Here is a 17,241-nt window from a genome sequence, read left to right as displayed (position 1 = left end):
CACCAGTCCTGCTCTTTCACCAGCTTCTTCTCCTGGAACAGAGACATCAATAACAGCAAAGATGACTAAAAAACCTGATGCCACTCTTAACTCTCTACAAGAACTGCTGACTAAAACACTCCAAGAGGTGACATCAGTTAAACAAGAGGTGACAGAAGTTAAACAGGAAATGGTCTCAATGAAGCAGGAAATGGAATCTGTTAAGCAAGGCCTAAACCAAAATGCAGTGGCTATTACTACACTTCAAGAATCCATCTCATCTTTAGCAGTAAAACAGGATAAGCTTGATGCAAAAGTTCAAAAGCAAGCAAAGGATAACAAAGAAACCAGAAAGAGGGTTGATGCTCTTGAATTATCAATGGAAGCCTCCCAGGAACGTGAGCAATTGCGAGATGACAGTACTGCAATGTTGGAGTTGAAGATAAAGGAAAGTTGGATTCGTCTACGTGGTTTAAAAGAAAAACAGGAAGGTACAAACCTGAGAAATTATTTGAAAATATTGTTGGCTGATTTTTTACAGGAAGATGATGCTGTGGTGGAAGGTATGATAATTACAGCCTACAGAATGAACTCTGCTTATGCTACAAAAAATAAAGTTCCAAGAGATTGTTTGATTCAGCTTTTTTCCAGAAGTCATCGTGACCTAATTTTGAATAAACATTTTAACAACCCACTAACAATTGATGGGAATCCGATGAGATTGATGAAAGAAATCCCTGGAAGACTGCTGAGGAAAAGAAAACTTTTTGCAGAGTTTGTGGAAAGACTGAAATACAATGGAATACAATATAGATGGGAATACCCCCAGGGGGTTTCTTTTATCTTCAAGGCTAAAAGAGTTAAGATCACAGATACTGTCAAAGTAGAACAATTCTTGCGAAGATATGAAGGGGAGCTACGCAAACCACCAGGCCAAACTTCAAGAGAACATAATGGAAAGGATCGTGCTGAAGAAGAAAAGGCAGAAGAAGCAACTGGGGGGGCATCATCCTCAGATGAGTGAGGAGTGGGGAGATGGCTGAACAAAGGGGGGGAAAAAAGGGGGGAAGAGGGGAGGGTGAGACAAGGATAATGGAAGTCTTTAAGAGAAAAAGAGAAATAACTATGGAAATTTGAGTAGGAGCTTATATTAATAATAAAAATGCTACAAATTGTATCTTGGAATGTTAATGGTTTGAACTCTCCAATTAAGAGGAAAAAAGTGTTTTACCATCTACAAAAGTCCAAAGCTAATATTTTTTGTTTACAGGAGACACATATATTACCAAAGGATATTCACAGGTTGGAGCAAACAAAAATTGGCAAATTATTCACTGCGTGTAATGAAATGAAAAAAATCAATGGTATTGCTATGTATGTCCCTTCAGTATTAGAACCTAAACTTTTATATAAAGATGTAGATGGGAGGATTTTAATTGTGGAAATTGTAATGGGATTTCAGAAAATAATATTAGTGGGTATTTATGCAACTAACATAAATCAGAAATTATTTTATTCTAATCTAGCGTCGATATTAGCAGAATACGCTAATGGGAAAATGATTTGGATGGGAGATTTTAATGGGGTAATGGTACCAAGATTGGATAGATCTACAAAGAAAAAAAAGAGTAAATATGAGGGTAAACTTCCAAGTATTTTTAATTATATAACAGATCAATGGGAAATGTTTGATATATGGAGATTAATGAACGGTAATAAAAAAGGGTATACTTTTTATTCATCAAGACATTGTTCCCATTCAAGAATAGATATGTTTTGGTTATCTAAAGATATTACAAGTTTATCTGAGGCTCCTGAAATTTTACCTAAGGTGTTTTCTGATCATAATGCACTAATGTTAAGGATTAATATAGGTACAAAAAAAAATAAATCTTGGGTGGTAAATGAATATTTACTTAAAAATAAGAAAACTGTGGATAAATTGAAAATAGATATACAAAACTATTTTTTAGAAAATATTGATAAAGGGACATCGGATGATATTGTATGGGACGCAGGTAAAGCAGTACTAAGGGGCTTATTGATACAACAAAATTCGAGATGGTATAGAGAGAGAGAAGGTAAAAAGAAGAAATTGTTAGAACAGATTAAACAAGAAGAGAATCTATTGAGAAAAGTACAAACTAAATTGCTTAAACAGGAATATAGAGATAAGATTAAAAATTTGCAATATCAATATGAATTTTTAATAAATGCGGAAATAGAAAAAAATTATGTATAATAGGCAGAAATTTTTTGAACATGCAAATAAACCAGGTAAACTATTAGCTTGGCAACTTAAGCATAAAGAAAAGAATTTACCTATAATAAGAATAAAGAGAGATGGTAAGGTTACAATGGATAAATGTAAAATTGTAGAAACTTTTGTGGACTATTACTCAAATTTATATAGACAAGGAGAGGTTTCAGAAAAAGAAATAGAGACATATTTGAACCAGTTAGAATGGACAGGAATCTCACAAGAACATAAAGAATTATTGGACGCTAATATAACCTTGGAGAAATTAAAAGCAGTAATAGGTAAAAGTAAGTTGAATAAAGCACCAGGAGCAGATGGTTTTACAACATTTTATTATAAAGTTTTTATGGAACAAATCTCTCCACATCTTTTAAAAGTGATGAATAACTGTTTGCAGAATGGATCTATTCCAAATACCTGGAAACATGCAAATATAGTGTTAATTCCTAAACCAAACACAGACTTATTAGATGTTAAAAATTATAGACCAATCTCATTATTGAATAATGATTATAAATTTTTTGTAGCGATTCTGGCAAATAGATTGAAAAAAATACTGAGTCAGATTATTCATAAGGATCAAGCAGGCTTCCTTCCCGGAAGGCTGATCAGCCAAAATGTTAGAGTAGTAATAGATCTTTTAGAATGTGCGGAATTTAGCACTATACCTTTAGCAATGATATTTTTGGACGCAGAAAAAGCATTTGATAATGTAAATTGGAAGTTTATGAAAAAAGTATTAGAATATATGGATTTTGGAAAGAAATTCCAACTAGCTATTGAAAAGATCTATACTTACCAATCTGCTAGATTGTTGATAAATGGGAATATAACATCACAATTTGAAATACAAAAGGGCACCAGACAAGGTTGCCCTTTATCACCATTATTGTTTATAATAACGTTAGAAGTTTTATTGAAAAAGATTAGAAATAATGTAAATATTATAGGTTATAAGGTTGGGAGAAATCACTTTGAGCTTAAAGCATATGCAGATGATTTAGTTTGTTTTTTAACTAACCCTATTAGTCAGATTGCAGAATGGAAAAAAACGGTGGAGGTTTATGGAAAACTTGCAGGATTTAAAATTAATAAAAACAAAACAAAAATATTGGTTAAAAATATGACACTCTTGCAGCAACAAGAATTATCAAAAAATACTGGTTTTACTATAGAACAAAAAATAAAGTATCTGGGTATTTGGTTAGCTTCAAATAATTTTAATTTATTCAAAAATAATTATATAAAAACATGGCATCAAATTAATACAGACTTGAAAAACTGGCAAAGAATACCTTTATCACTATGGGGTAGAATTTCAGCTGTTAAAATGATGGTTTTACCCAAAATGCTTTTTTTATTTCAAAATTTACCAATAATTAAGGGGGTTAAAATATTTAAGGTATGGAAAAAAGATATTTTAAACTTCTTGTGGAACAAAGGAAAACATAGAATAGCTTACAAAAATTTGATTCAATTAAGAGATATAGGTGGATTAGGCTTACCAGATTTAAAAACGTATTATGAAGCAGCATGCTTTGTATGGTTGAAATCTTGGATAATGTTAGAGGATACTGAATTATTAGAATTGGAAGGTTATAATTTACGTTTTGGATGGCATGCTTATTTATGGTATGAGAAAGAAAAAGTAAATAAAGATTTTAATATTCATTTTGTTAGAGCTGGTTTGTTTAAAGTGTGGAAAAAGTATAGAAAGATATTAGAAAATAAAACTCCTGGATGGCTCAATCCAGTGGAAGCTTTTATGAGAAGAGGAACTCAGCTGAATTTAGAAATGGATATATATAGAAATATTATTAACTGGAAAGAAGGGATATGGATTCTAAAAAGTAGAGAAGAACTGGATATAAAGGATTGGTTTCTATACTACAAAATAAGAGATATATTTAATAAAGATAACCAAATTGGATTCAATAGAAATAAATCAGAATTAGAGAAAATATTAATAAAAGGAAATAAAGGACTGATAGGTAGAATGTATAAATTGTTAATGGAAATTAATTTGGAACAAGAAAGGGTTAAACCAATTATGATTAAATGGATGAAGGAGCTAGGTTTTAACATAGATTTGGAACTATGGGAAAAATTATGGAAAAAAGAATTTAAATTTACAATAACCAATGAAATTAGAGAAAATCTATATAAAATGTTTTACAGATGGCATATAACACCAGTGATGATTTCTAAAATAAACAGAGAAGACAGGGGTCTGTGCTGGAAATGTGGTAAGGAAAGAGGAACATATATGCATGTATGGTGGTTTTGTAAAAAAATAAAAAAATTCTGGAAGAAAGTTTTGAAGGAAACGAATAATTTGATTAATGGTAGTGTGAAAAGAAAACCATTATTTTGCTTATTGGGAATACCACCAAAAAATATCAATGATGAAGACAGAATTGTCTGCCAGTATAGCTTTGCTGCTGCAAGAATTGTGATAGCTAAAGTTTGGAAGCAAGTGAATAAACCCTCAATTAATATCTGGAGAGAGAAGATATGGATATATATGAGGATGGCCAAATTAACAGATTTCCTACATGGGAAAGATATGGAAAAGTTTAAACAAACTTGGTCAAAGGCCGCCTCATATTGGGATAAGATGGCAAAAATGGATTTTATGGTTATAATTAACGAGTTGTAGAAACTAGAGTAATTTTATACCTTTGTATTTTTAATAGTAAAATCTGATTAGACACCTGCTGCGGAAGTCAGGTGAAGGGTCACTCTTAATGGTGGGTGGTGGGGGAAGGGGTATCTTTTTCTTTTCTTTTTTTAATATAAGAACTTTGATATTTGAGATTGTAATAAATGAGATATATGGATACTCCTCCAAGTTTGTATTATGTATTTTGTAATTTTTGTTACTTATTTTTTTTGTTATTGTTGTTACATGTATTGTTTTTTTGTTTGATATTTTTTTATTGTTAAAAAAATCTTAATAAAAATTTATATAAAAAAAAAAACCACAACAGTAGGCGGCTCTGCATTTTCTCGCAGTGAAGGGAGTTTACTCTTTTTTTACTGACTTAAATTCTCTTCCCCAAAGCTGCTGTAAGCCGCATGGGAGAACAATACAGGTAATGGGGTATTAGTAGGGTTGCCAACTGCCAGGTAGTAGCAGGAGATCTCCTGCTAATTCAACTGATCTCCAGCCGATAGAGATCAGATCACCTGGAGAAAAATGGTCGCTTTGGCAATTGGACTCTATGGCATTGAAGTCCCCTCCCAAACCCCGCCCTCCTCAGGCTCCACCCCAAAAATCTCCCGCCAGTGGTGAAGAGGGACCTGGTAACCCTAGGTATTAGTTAACTGCCTTCACAAATAGAATATTGGCGACTAATTAAAATGGAATGTTGAATGCTGCAAGGATAAACAAGGAGACTTTACTCATTTAATCTTTGGAATCTAAATAAATCAGAGTCTGCATATTTTGTTGGTCATTGTAGTTGATAGCACTTTAAAAGGTTCTTTGTTTCCATGTATTATTTTTCACTTTTTTGTTTTGCTTTCTTTTTAACACTATTAATCTGTTTGTTTGTTTGCTGTTAGTTCATACGTGCCAATTTACTTTACATTTTTAGTAAAGTAGGTCTTTATTGTTCTTATCACTAGAGGCACATGAAAAATATTGTAGGGATGAGGTGGAAGGGTAAACTAGATTCTAAGCTGCACTTTAGAAATGCACTTTAGAAGATATGTCGGTTCTGTGCATTAAAGTGACATGTACATATATTTAATCAGGAGCATATTCTATTGATTTAAATAAGACTTATTTTTAGATTTAGTTGTAAAGCGTGGGGTCGGTTAAAAATACCAGGTTAACAGTTTGAGAGACTGATTCCCAAACAGAAAACAGCAGTAGCAGTAAGAAAAAAAGTAGCGTCTGTCTTGAGGAATGATTTAGTAAAATAATAAAGATTGGTTTGTTTATTGGGGCAATCTGCATACCCAGGAGAATAAGGCTAGTGGATGCAAAATATACAGTGCAAAGGGAGAAGAGTAGATCGTGATGAACTGAACAGAATAGCAGAAAAGGTGAAGGGGTGGAGGTTTAAAATGCATTGAGAGGTTATGGGAAAATCCACCTCATTCACAAATTATTTAGGGATGTCAGTGATCCATTTAAAATGTATGTGTATGTATGTAATGGAAAATCACTTACGGGAAGAATACAAAGGCTTGAGCATTCTTAGTTGGCTAGATAAAAATGGCATGTAAAGACAAGTAACTACCTGAGTTATTCATTCTTCAGGTATGACTTTTTAGTCTGTGGCTAAAACATCTACTGGTCTCACTGTTGTAGTATTTGTTATGGTAGATGGTTCCCCCCTCCCAAGCGTTCAATTTCTAAATGAGGTGGGTGAACTTTCAGCAACAATATACCGGTAGTCAATTATATTTTTTGCCATAGGATGTCACTAGAGTACGGATGGAAAATGTGACATTTGATATCTTAGGGATTTTAAAAAAACGTTTATTCAGTTAAAGCTGAACTAAATATCCCTTTGCTAAAATATGCACACACATTATCAAGGTAGTTTAATACCATAGCATTGTACATATTTATATTATATTTGTCTTTCAGTATTCTTTACTTTCATGGTTGTGAGCCTTAGCTATTTTCTACAGCTTAGCTAAACAGTGCAGATACATTTTAATCAGGTGTTGTCATAATGCACAGAGATGGGTTGCTGACAATGGTGAGGAAAGGAATAGCTTCAGTCCTTGTTCAGTCTTAGACTGGATGGGTATTTACAGTCTATGTAGCTATATAAATGACGACATGGTTTACATGGCTGGAGAAACCAAAAGCATGATTCATACGTGCATCTGTCGCGTCATGACTGCAACATCACTTGATGTTGACTTCCATGTAAGAATGAGCCATCACGGAACTTGCATTCCATCTTCTTAACCTCAGGTGCAATACTTTTTTAATGAACATTTCACACATTTGGATGCTCATCATCAAATATGGAAAAGTCCAATGATATATGTATATGTGAGGCAGCAGCAGTCCTACATGGTGTTGGATGTAGATTGTCGTTTCTTAGAGATGGAGAGAAAAGAAGTTGGTTTGGCTGACTGATGTCATGATCGTATAGACAGGAGCCAGCTGTTGGTGCATTCAGTGTGTCCATACCATCTAGTTTCCTGTTAATGACATTACTATTAGAAAGTTTGTACAGCGAGGAACTCAGGCCTTAGTGGTTGAGGAAAGGACAAAAGGGTCATAAGACTCTGGAAGCCTTTGCTTGTTGCTGCATTTATGACCTCCCATTAGACTTTTTTTGTGTTCTCTGAGGAGCAGGGGGCAAAAACGAGCACAAAAGGAGTTATGCTATGCTAGATCTAAACCCATCGGCTTTTTTAACGCTATGTATTCTAGCAGTGGTACACAAGTTTGGTCTGATAATCATAACCATGGCTTGTTATGAATCATAACAGCATGTCTCAGTAAAGGGGCTCGCCTCCATATTCTGAACTAACTGCAGATTGAGTGCCATCATCAGGGGCAGCCCCAAGCAGAGGACATTGCAATAGTAAAGTCTGGATATTGCTAAGGCGTATAAGTCTGGAGTAAGTTTGTTTATTAAGTTTGTCCTTCACAGAGTCCAGCCATAGAGTTCTATGTTCTCCCTTGTTTTTAAAGGAAAGGAGCAGTAGTTGTAAGTGATTAGCATATAGATGACAACTTAAAATTAATCCATGAACCCATGAAGCTGCCCTATACTGAATCAGACCATTGGTCCATCACAGTCAGTATTGTCTACTCAGACTGGCAGCAGCTCTCCAGGGTCTCAGACTGAGATCTTTGACATCACCTACTGCCTGGTCTTTTTAATGGGAGATGCTGGGGATTGAACCTGGGGCCTTCTGCATGCCAAGTAGATGCTCTACCAGTGAGCCATGGCCCCTCCCGCAATTTAAGGTTGATAGTTACTGTAATATATTGGGTGTATGTTTTTATTGAAAAATTTCTCACAATTATACCTTGTTTTGTTTACATAAAATCTCAGAAATATTATCAGTTTATTATTAATATTAAAATATTTTACCTTTCTCACACACCAAACTGGGACATAGATAAAACAATAACAATAAAACCCAAAAGATAACAATCAGCAAATTAAAACTTACTGGTAGTGTGGTAATGGTTCATGGAACTCTACTTCACTCTCCTCTCTTACTGATGGTCCAGTGGTCAGAACAGTTATGGATTTTGACAGCAATGACCCATGAAAGAAGATGCCTCAGTTTCTGCTGGTACGTTTTTGTATATATTTTAAGACAAGCTGACTGAAGTTTAAAGTGTGCATTTAGGGATGATATTTAACACTATTCACTGGAGATCTGTATTATTCTCTCTCTCTAGGTGTGTATAGTCAGTAAAGCCACAATGACATATCATCCAGATATAATGTTACAAATTAAGCAGTTTAAATATGAGAAGATTTTGTAAAGAGGAAACAACAAGCCTAAAATAGGACACTCTGAAAAACACTCTTTTTTCAATTGCGAAGGTGAACCTAAAAAGTTAATTGGGAACTTTTGTGTTCCCGTAATTGTAAACTCTGTGTTCTGGCTACATTGAACTTGCCCAAGGCTTTGTTTTACTTACAGAAGTTCTCTCTCAAAAGGTTTTTGAAAGTTGCGTACACAATCCCAAGGTTAAATGTTTAGTGACAGATAAGGAGATCTGAATGATTCTGAACATTAATCCCATTGGGAGTGAAAAGGATTTTAACAATAAAAAGATTTTCCCACATTTTTTGTACCAAATAAGTGCCGTCAATCAGCCTTTACTAATGCAAAGAGCAGAACAATAATTGCATGTTTGTTCAGACACAGACTCAACAGCTTTGACAATACTGTCTCATGACAGCAATCTAGGTTTTAATATTGAAATAGTTGCAGAAAGGATTGCATTCTAAAGGTTTGAACAGAAGAGCTTAGATTTGTCAGTGTAGTGGTTTCTACGAAAACATAGCTTTTGCCCTCTCCCGGTGCCTTAATATCTTAATCTTTCTGAGTCATATTATAGAAATGCAAGAAATAAACTTTTAATGCACATACTTAATGGGAGAAAAATGACAGTGTGATACAAACACTACAGTCAAAGTTTGTAAAATGGAAACTCAAATGCTAATCCAACCCAGGTATGAATTTATCAAATGGTCTTCATAAAAGTAGTTCTCTCTTTCTTTCTCTGAACCAAGCTTGAGATGTAAATAAATACATGACTATCCCCAAACAGTCATGTGCCTAATCCTTCATCCTTTCCACAATGCCCTAAGTAGAATTTACTGTCTCATGCCATTATAATGTTCATATTTCTCTCCCTGCACCATTGGCATCAGAGATGGGGGAAATGAAGAGTATCATAATACTCAATGCTCATATAGGTCCCTAGTTTGGGGGTGCTCTTGGACGCCAGCCTACTGCTGGATAAGCTGTGGCCAGGAGTGCCTTTTATCAGCTTCAACTGGTTAATCAGCTGTGGCCTTTCCTGGGCAGAAAAAAATCTGGCCACTGTGGTGCATTGCCTGGCTACATCTAGATTAGATTACTGCAGTGCACTCTACACGGGGCTGCCCTCGACAAGCGTCCAAAAACCTCAATTGGTGCAAAATGCTGCCACTAGCATGTTGGCTGGAGTGGGTCATAGGGACCATATCATTCCAGTCTTGTTCCATCTACAGTGGCTCACCATTTGTTTCTGGGTGCAATTTAAAGCCTTACATGGCTTGGGACCAGCATACCTGAAGGACTGCCTACTCCCTTGCAAATCTACTTGACTGCTATGGCAATCTTCCAAGACCCTGCTTCAGGTGCCCTCAATTTCTGAGATTAGCCGAATGGCAACCCAGGCCTTCTCAGCCGTGGCTCCAAAACTCTGACACTCTCCCCAGGGATATTTGTCTGTCAACTTCTGTTGTTATCTTTCACCAGCAGGTGAAGACTGTTACTTCTCCGTGTACTTTAGTTCTCTTTTTGATAGGTTTTACTGGTTTAAATATGTAACTTGATTATGCATTTTTAAATTTGTTAGCTGCCTTGTGAAGGCAGAAAGGTGGGACATAAATGTGGTAAAAGAAATTTAAAAATATAACTTCTTCCGGAGGAGGACAACAGTAAATGCACAACTGCCATTGTTGGCAGTAGCTGCATGTTGACAGTTTGCTGGATTAACCTAATTTTCAGGTTGTTGTAAAGCAAAAGGCTGTTGTGAGACAGCAAGCCCATCATTGGAGAAAAGTGGGATACATATGAAATACATGAAGCCTGGTAGCAGAAGCAGTATATTTTCTGTGCTAGGGACAATCAGGGATAGGGTTGCCAACTGCCAGGTAGTATCAGGAGATCTCCTGCTAATACAACTGATCTCCAGCCGATAGAGAGCAGTTCACCTGGAGAAAAGGCTGCTTTGGCAATTGAACTCTGTGGCATTGAAGCCCCTCCCCTCCCCAAACCACGCCCTTCTCAGGCTCCACCCCCAAAAACCTCCCACCGGTGGCGAAGGGGGACCTGGCAACCCTAATCAGGGATGACCATCGCTTCATGCCTGTTAGTAAGCTTCCATCAGCATTTGTCTGGGTTATCACTGGAAAACAGAAAGCTGATTAGATGGACCTTGGTCTGAACTAGCACGATAAAACTTTTCCACTACTCTTGAAAAGTGTCTCTTACTAGAAATGGAGAGGCCTGTGTTTATGAAAACACTGCACTCAGATGATTATTGCAGTTCACAGAGTGCTTGAACTGCAGTCAGCTGCAAGTTTGCATTGATCCTACAGCCTTTGGACTGGGCCCTCAGAAGCTGACTCCTGCTTTGACCCATCTCCTTTTCAGTGCAGCTGCATTGTTGCCGGGCCCAGCACACCTCAAGGTTTTCAAAAGATGTGAATAGCTCTTCAGACGCCTGTCATTCTTTCATCTCCTTTGTATGCTTGCATGAGCTGTTGGTGTTGTGAAAAGAGAGGTTAGGCACCCGCAGAGGGGGGAAATGACTTTGATGGAGGTTGTTTCCAAGGCCAAGCTGCCCTCTATCAGAGTGCGCGTAATCGACAGAAAGATGTGCTGAGGCTTCAGCGCATCTGGTGACAGATAACAGAGCATGAGGCATCTGAAGGAGCAATGTGACAACATGTAGACTGAAGGGCAGAAATGAAACAACAACAGGAAAATGGCCTTGAAAGATACCTGTTTTGGACTGAAAATAATTTTAATTATGGTGGTTTAATCAAGCTGTGGCACAATTACAGTGCATTCCTGTGCTTTCAGTGTGGGGGAACCTCGGGGAGGAGGCACTGCTGCGGTGCCTCCTAACCCGTTTCCCGGCACCAAAAACTAAAAAAAAACAAAACCTTTTAAAGGCTTTTTCAATTTTAAATGGGGCTTTTCGTACCTGGCGCAAAAGGGAACAGGAGGCTGCCTAACGGCAGCTCCTCCCCCCACCCTGCCCCAGGAATGCCTCCCGGGATGCCGGAACCCCCCCTCCAGAACACCAGTGCAGGCCTTTATGCTGGTGGGACACCGGCGGAAGGCCCCGTTGGCATCCCAGGGTGCTGCTGCTGCAGCAGTGCTCAGAGACTGGCGTCTGGGCCTCCCCGCCGGTGTTGGAGCCCCTAACGCCAGCGTAAGTAGCCCGGACACCTTTGCGGGGGGCCCTAACGCTGGAGCAGCGCCTTCCTGGCCTCCTAAGGGCTTTTGCCCTTAAAGCTCAGGAATGTGCTGTTAGTCTTGTCAAGTAGATTAACAAATGAAGCAGTGTGTGTGTGTGTGTGTGTGTGTGTGTGTGTGTATGTGTGTGTGTGTGTGTGTGTGTGGAAACAAAACTAAAGAGAATAATTTCATTAACTAACACTTATAAACTATTGTAAACATGATGGGAGAGGGCATGTTCTTTCCATGAAAGGCTCAGAATTTTCCCTAATCTTAGTTCCATACTAAGGTTTAGGTAAGGTGTAGTCAGTGCTTGTAGCTGCTTAGAACACCATCTCTGCAGATCAAGGTGAACTTGGTACACTCCTAAGTAGAATTGAACACATGACGCTGCCTAATCCTGAATCAGACACTTGGTCCTTCAAAATCAGTATTATCTACTCAGACCCCCAGTGGCTCTCCAGGGTCTCAGGTGGAGCTCTTTCACACCACCTACTTGCCCAGTCCCTTTAACTGGAGATGCTGGGGATCTGCATGCCAAGCAGAGGCTCTACCACTAAGCCATGGCCCTGCCCCTTTACATTACATTGTAAATTACATTGGTCGAAGCAGAGTTAACATCCTTGAAGTCAGTGGGCTTAGAAAGCTGCAACTCTGTGTAGGTTTGCACTGACTAAGGCCTAAATTGCAGGTAATTGAAAGGGATGGTTGTGAGTTTATGGGAGGAGTTTAAAAACCAATACCAGTTTACATGAGATTGGACAGTCATTTATCTCCCTGTCTCTGACTTGATATTAAGAAGAGACGAAGCAAAGGAGAAACGTTATAGGGCAGAGGTTAGCTGACTCAGAACAGGAGCAGGCTCCATAGCCTTCTTGCAGTTTCCCCTCATGTAGAATGAAAATGGGAATTCAGAGCAGACACTTGATATATTCTAAGGGGGTATTGCCCCCCATGCCCCCTATAAATATAGTCCTGAATTTTGATTTAAAAATAAACTATTGGGTACATTTTCAATAAGCCAGCATTGATCTTGGCGGCCTAGCTGAAAATTCAGTTAAACCAAAAATACTTGAATTTAACCTGAACAAACTCCACTGTTTTGTATGGGACTTGGTTGGCTTAAATCCAAGAGAAACAGATGTGTATAATATGCAAATTGTCGTCACCTTGTGGTATTTATATTACTCAAAATACATAAATCTTGTAAGAATTTTTAATGTTAACTGTTTCAGGAATGAATATTTCAAATCATAAGAGTTTAGATCCCCAACTCATTTAACTGCAGCGTAGTCTTCATTACACCTGGTGTTTACTTTTCACAAATGTTATTGCGGTGAGTGTAATAGATGCAATAAATCTAAGGGAGAAATGCACAACGCAGCCATTTGACTCCCCCCAAGTTTGCACTTCAGAAAGACCGGTCCTTTTTCATTTCACAGTACGAGAGAGGTATCAGGCACTATTCAAATATAATAGTCAGCTGGTATTGTGGTAGAAGAGCAGACCATGACTATTATATTAGGTGCTGTGAAACACAGGCAGGATGCTGCTGCAGTCTTGTTTGTGGGCTTCCTCGAGGCACCTGGTTGGCCACTGTGTGAACAGACTGTTGGACTTGATGGGCCTTGGTCTGATTCCACATGGCTTTTTTTATGTTCTTAAAAATGCTGAATACTCTTGTTTAACAGCATCACTGTTAATAGTTGGTGAAGGAGGAATAAACAGTGGACCTCAAGGCTCAAAATTCTCAAGTCCCAAGAGGACATGAGCTAATGAATCAATAGAGCCAGAAGAGCAAGGACAGGTTTCATTTGCAAAGTGAACATGCATTAGTTCTGTCTTGCAAACCGGTATATGTATGGACATGCAGGTTGTCCTCACTGTGTCTTCACTGTTACATGTGAACAGGGTTTGACAGTCAGTTGCTCTCAACATCCCTGTCCCTTCTAGAGCATATTTAATTCTCATCAAGCTGGGTTTCTTTTCCTTTTGTTTGCGGGTGTCTCTTCATCATCCACATAAGGCCAGCTACTCCTCAGTTAGATATTCTAAAAGATAATTAGCTTTATTGTCACCAAACCTGCAAAAATAATATTGTGAATATTCAAGGACATATTTTTTACCACCCACAGTTTAATTTTCTCTTCCCTTTATGCCATTCACCGCAGTTCATTACATTCCAGAGATGTTACATACATACACATTGTGGCAATAACTTGCTCTGCAGTTTTCAGTCCATCAATCTCCACATGTAAAGATAGAAACCAAAGTATTAAACTTTTCCATTGTCTTTTGTTAGAAGTTGCTGAGAACACAGTTTTGTGGAACTAAAAGCCACAATCCACAATGCTATATGGTATGCGCCAAAGCATGTAGAGTGTGTGTTGTGAGTCTCTTCCCCCGCTCCTGAAATGCAGAAGTTTGAATTAATTAATCTGTAATTTATTTGTCTTTTATGTAGAAAATATTTCATTTTTCCTCTACTTCCCCCCCAGGAAAGAGCGACTGCTTAGATGTTCTCAGTGCAAAGTTGCAAGATACTGCAATATACAATGCCAGGTAATGCTTGTTCTGAAGTTAACACAAATATTTTAAACTTTTAGGTATGCATTTATTCTGCTGCCGTTCATTGTTCAGTTTTCTTAAGATCTATAAAATCAGTTGTTGTGGCTAGCAAAAATTATCTCCATAAATATTTAAAATGTCAACTATCCACATTATTCCATGATTTCTAGGCCCTTGTGGATAAACACCTGAGTTTTAGCCTTAGAATTTCAGTAGTACTTTGCACGCATGATACAAACATAGAACTAATACTTCATTGTTTTACTCTCTAAAAACTGTAGTGACGAACTATTTTTGTCTGCAGTGTTAATCTGTTATCAGCCCATTCCTGAGCTTCAGGGCCGAAAGTTGTTGTGAGGCACGCAAGAGGCTGCGCCAGTGTCTGTGCCACTTGCGCCAGCAAGACTGGCACTGGTGCTGGTGTCGGCCCGCTTACGCCGGCCTCACTGGGATGCCGGCTCATCCTCCCGCCGGTGTCCTGATGGCGCACCTCTGTGCGCCATTGTCCCAGGGGGCATTCCTGGGGTCTTCTAGGGGCAGAGCCACCTTTAGGCAGCTTCCTGGCCCCCCTTCAGGCTGGGAACACCCCCTTTGCCCTTACTGGGAGTTACGCCACCTTTTTAGGTGGCATAGCCCCGTGGAACCCTGTGGAGCAGTTCCAGGGGGGTCACAGGTAAGGCCAAAGTGTCGGCTTCAGTGGAGGGGGCGCGAATCCTCCTTTGGAGGCAGCACGGCAGCGCTGCCTCCAGCCACCGGCTCAGCCCTCCCCCTCAGGAATGGGCTGTAATTTTAAACTGGCTGATGGGCTTTAACACTAAATAGCCTTTTGTGAGCCAAGCCTTGCTCTTTTCCCATAGATTCCACATATCTATCTGATACTACCTATTATAATAGGATAGGTACATCCAAGGGGGCCTGTTACACAGATTAAAGGAAGATAATTACAGAGGGACGTGGGGAAGACATATAGATAGTAAACTGGTACTGCTTGACCTTCCACCATTAGTTCTTAACAACTTAAACTTCTCTGAAGCACTTAAATTAGTAAGGTCAAGGGTGAGAAATCTTGAGTGTGTTAGCACTACATTCCGTGCTAGGCGCGTATGTTCTACCCTTGCACTGGGGATTCCCCCACCTGAGACCGTGCCCTCTTATGTGAGCTTGCTGACAATCCCAGGCCATAGTCGTGCCTTTATGCTCGCTAGACTAAATGCTTATCCAACTGCAGAGATGTTAGGTCGTTTTGCGAAAATTCCCTACTCAGATCGAGTTTGTGAATGTAAATCTGGAGATATTGGGACTCTACACCATCTCTTATTGTTTTGTCAGCACTGGTCAGCTCCTCGGTTGCGTTGGATCACCCCAATATTGTCTAAATACAAACTTTCCTTGGAGTCCTGGGTGATATCTCACATAATGGGAGATATTCACCCTGATATCACTAGTTCTGTTGCAAGATTTTTGGTGGAGATGATGTCGCTCAAACGTCAAAACAAAACAAGCATGTAAGCTGCAACTTGAATGTTGAAACAAATTTTGTGATTTCAATGAGGCTGGTTCAGGGGGAATATATTGTTATGGTATTAGTGATGCTATGTTTAGTAATTGTTTTCTACTGTGTTTTAACCTTAAGTATACGTTGGGTGTTGTAAATTGATTATTTGGTGCTGTATTATGTATTATTGTTATGGTTAAGCTCAAGACCTTTGGTCAAAGGAGCTAGTAAATAAATGGAATGGAATAATAGGATAGGTGAGTTAACAAGGGAACTAGATATAAAAAGGACATCCTGCTTAGAGCTAGTCTGTCTCCATCGTTTTGTACACAATTTCTCCATCTTTCTTAAACCTGCTTTTGTGCTTCTGGAGTTTTTGTCTTCTAAATTTTGCCCACTTGCATCTCAGTATCCTTGGTAGAAGATACCTGAATAGCAATTCTTGGGATAGTTCTGGGTGTTGTCCCACCCCAGACATACCATGATAGAAGAATAATTATTTCCCTGACATTAGCTAAACTCAAATCAAGTATCTGCCAAGTAAAAGCTGGCAGAAGTAAACCACTGGGGAAAGTGGGGAAACTTTCCAAGCTAGGTCAAGAATGAGGATGATGATAGGTCAAGTAGAATGGCACATGCACATCAACATAATTTCCCCCCCTTTTAAGTATGTATGGCCTTGCTAGTCTCTAAAATAGGAATGGTTTTTCCCCTTTCTAGTCTATAATTATTTGCGAATGAATTCCAGTTGGCATAAGATGATAAAGATGTGATGCCAATGCCTTTCTAGTGTGAAATGCACCACGAAGATCAGAAGAATGAGACACATTATTTGTGTGATGTTGCATTTTACAATTCATCACCCTCTGCTGATGTTACTAGTAATGCAAAACTGTGGATCATTTTGATGTCTTTTCTAGCATATTGAACATCTTTTCTAGTATTTATTTTTGGAATAGTGTCAGATAAATGCTGGCTTCAAAGAATAATTTTTGTTCGTGGAGGAAAAACATGCCAGTACAGCTGCATTATTCAGGATGTTGTTCTAATGATTACAGACATGACTGTTTCTTTAGGATTAGAGAAATTGGATTCATAGAGGTTTTTTTTTTCTCTTTTTACTTGATGCATACTCCGTGTTGTTATTATAGTCAGTCATACCTATTTATCTCTTTGTATGACTCTGTCTCTAAAACTTCAGTTAGAGGTTTTTGGTGCAACATAAAAAAACAAACCAGAGAAGTCTATAGAAGAC

General features: G+C 38.2%; 1 protein-coding gene across 1 annotated transcript in view; it reads left to right on the top strand.

Moving 5' to 3' along the window:
• SMYD3 (SET and MYND domain containing 3) overlaps positions 1 to 17,241 on the top strand; it is a 436,856-nt gene that overhangs the window by 31,547 nt on the left and 388,068 nt on the right. Inside the window, exon 2 of the mRNA XM_056852870.1 lies at positions 14,422 to 14,485. Within this exon, the coding sequence (XP_056708848.1) occupies positions 14,422 to 14,485 (64 nt within the window). The remainder of the gene's footprint in view (positions 1 to 14,421; positions 14,486 to 17,241) is intronic.

This window comes from Euleptes europaea, chromosome 7 (assembly GCF_029931775.1).
Source record: "Euleptes europaea isolate rEulEur1 chromosome 7, rEulEur1.hap1, whole genome shotgun sequence".
In the NCBI taxonomy this organism is placed as follows: Eukaryota; Metazoa; Chordata; class Lepidosauria; order Squamata; family Sphaerodactylidae; genus Euleptes; species Euleptes europaea.
This window is presented reverse-complemented; position numbering and strand designations above follow the sequence as displayed.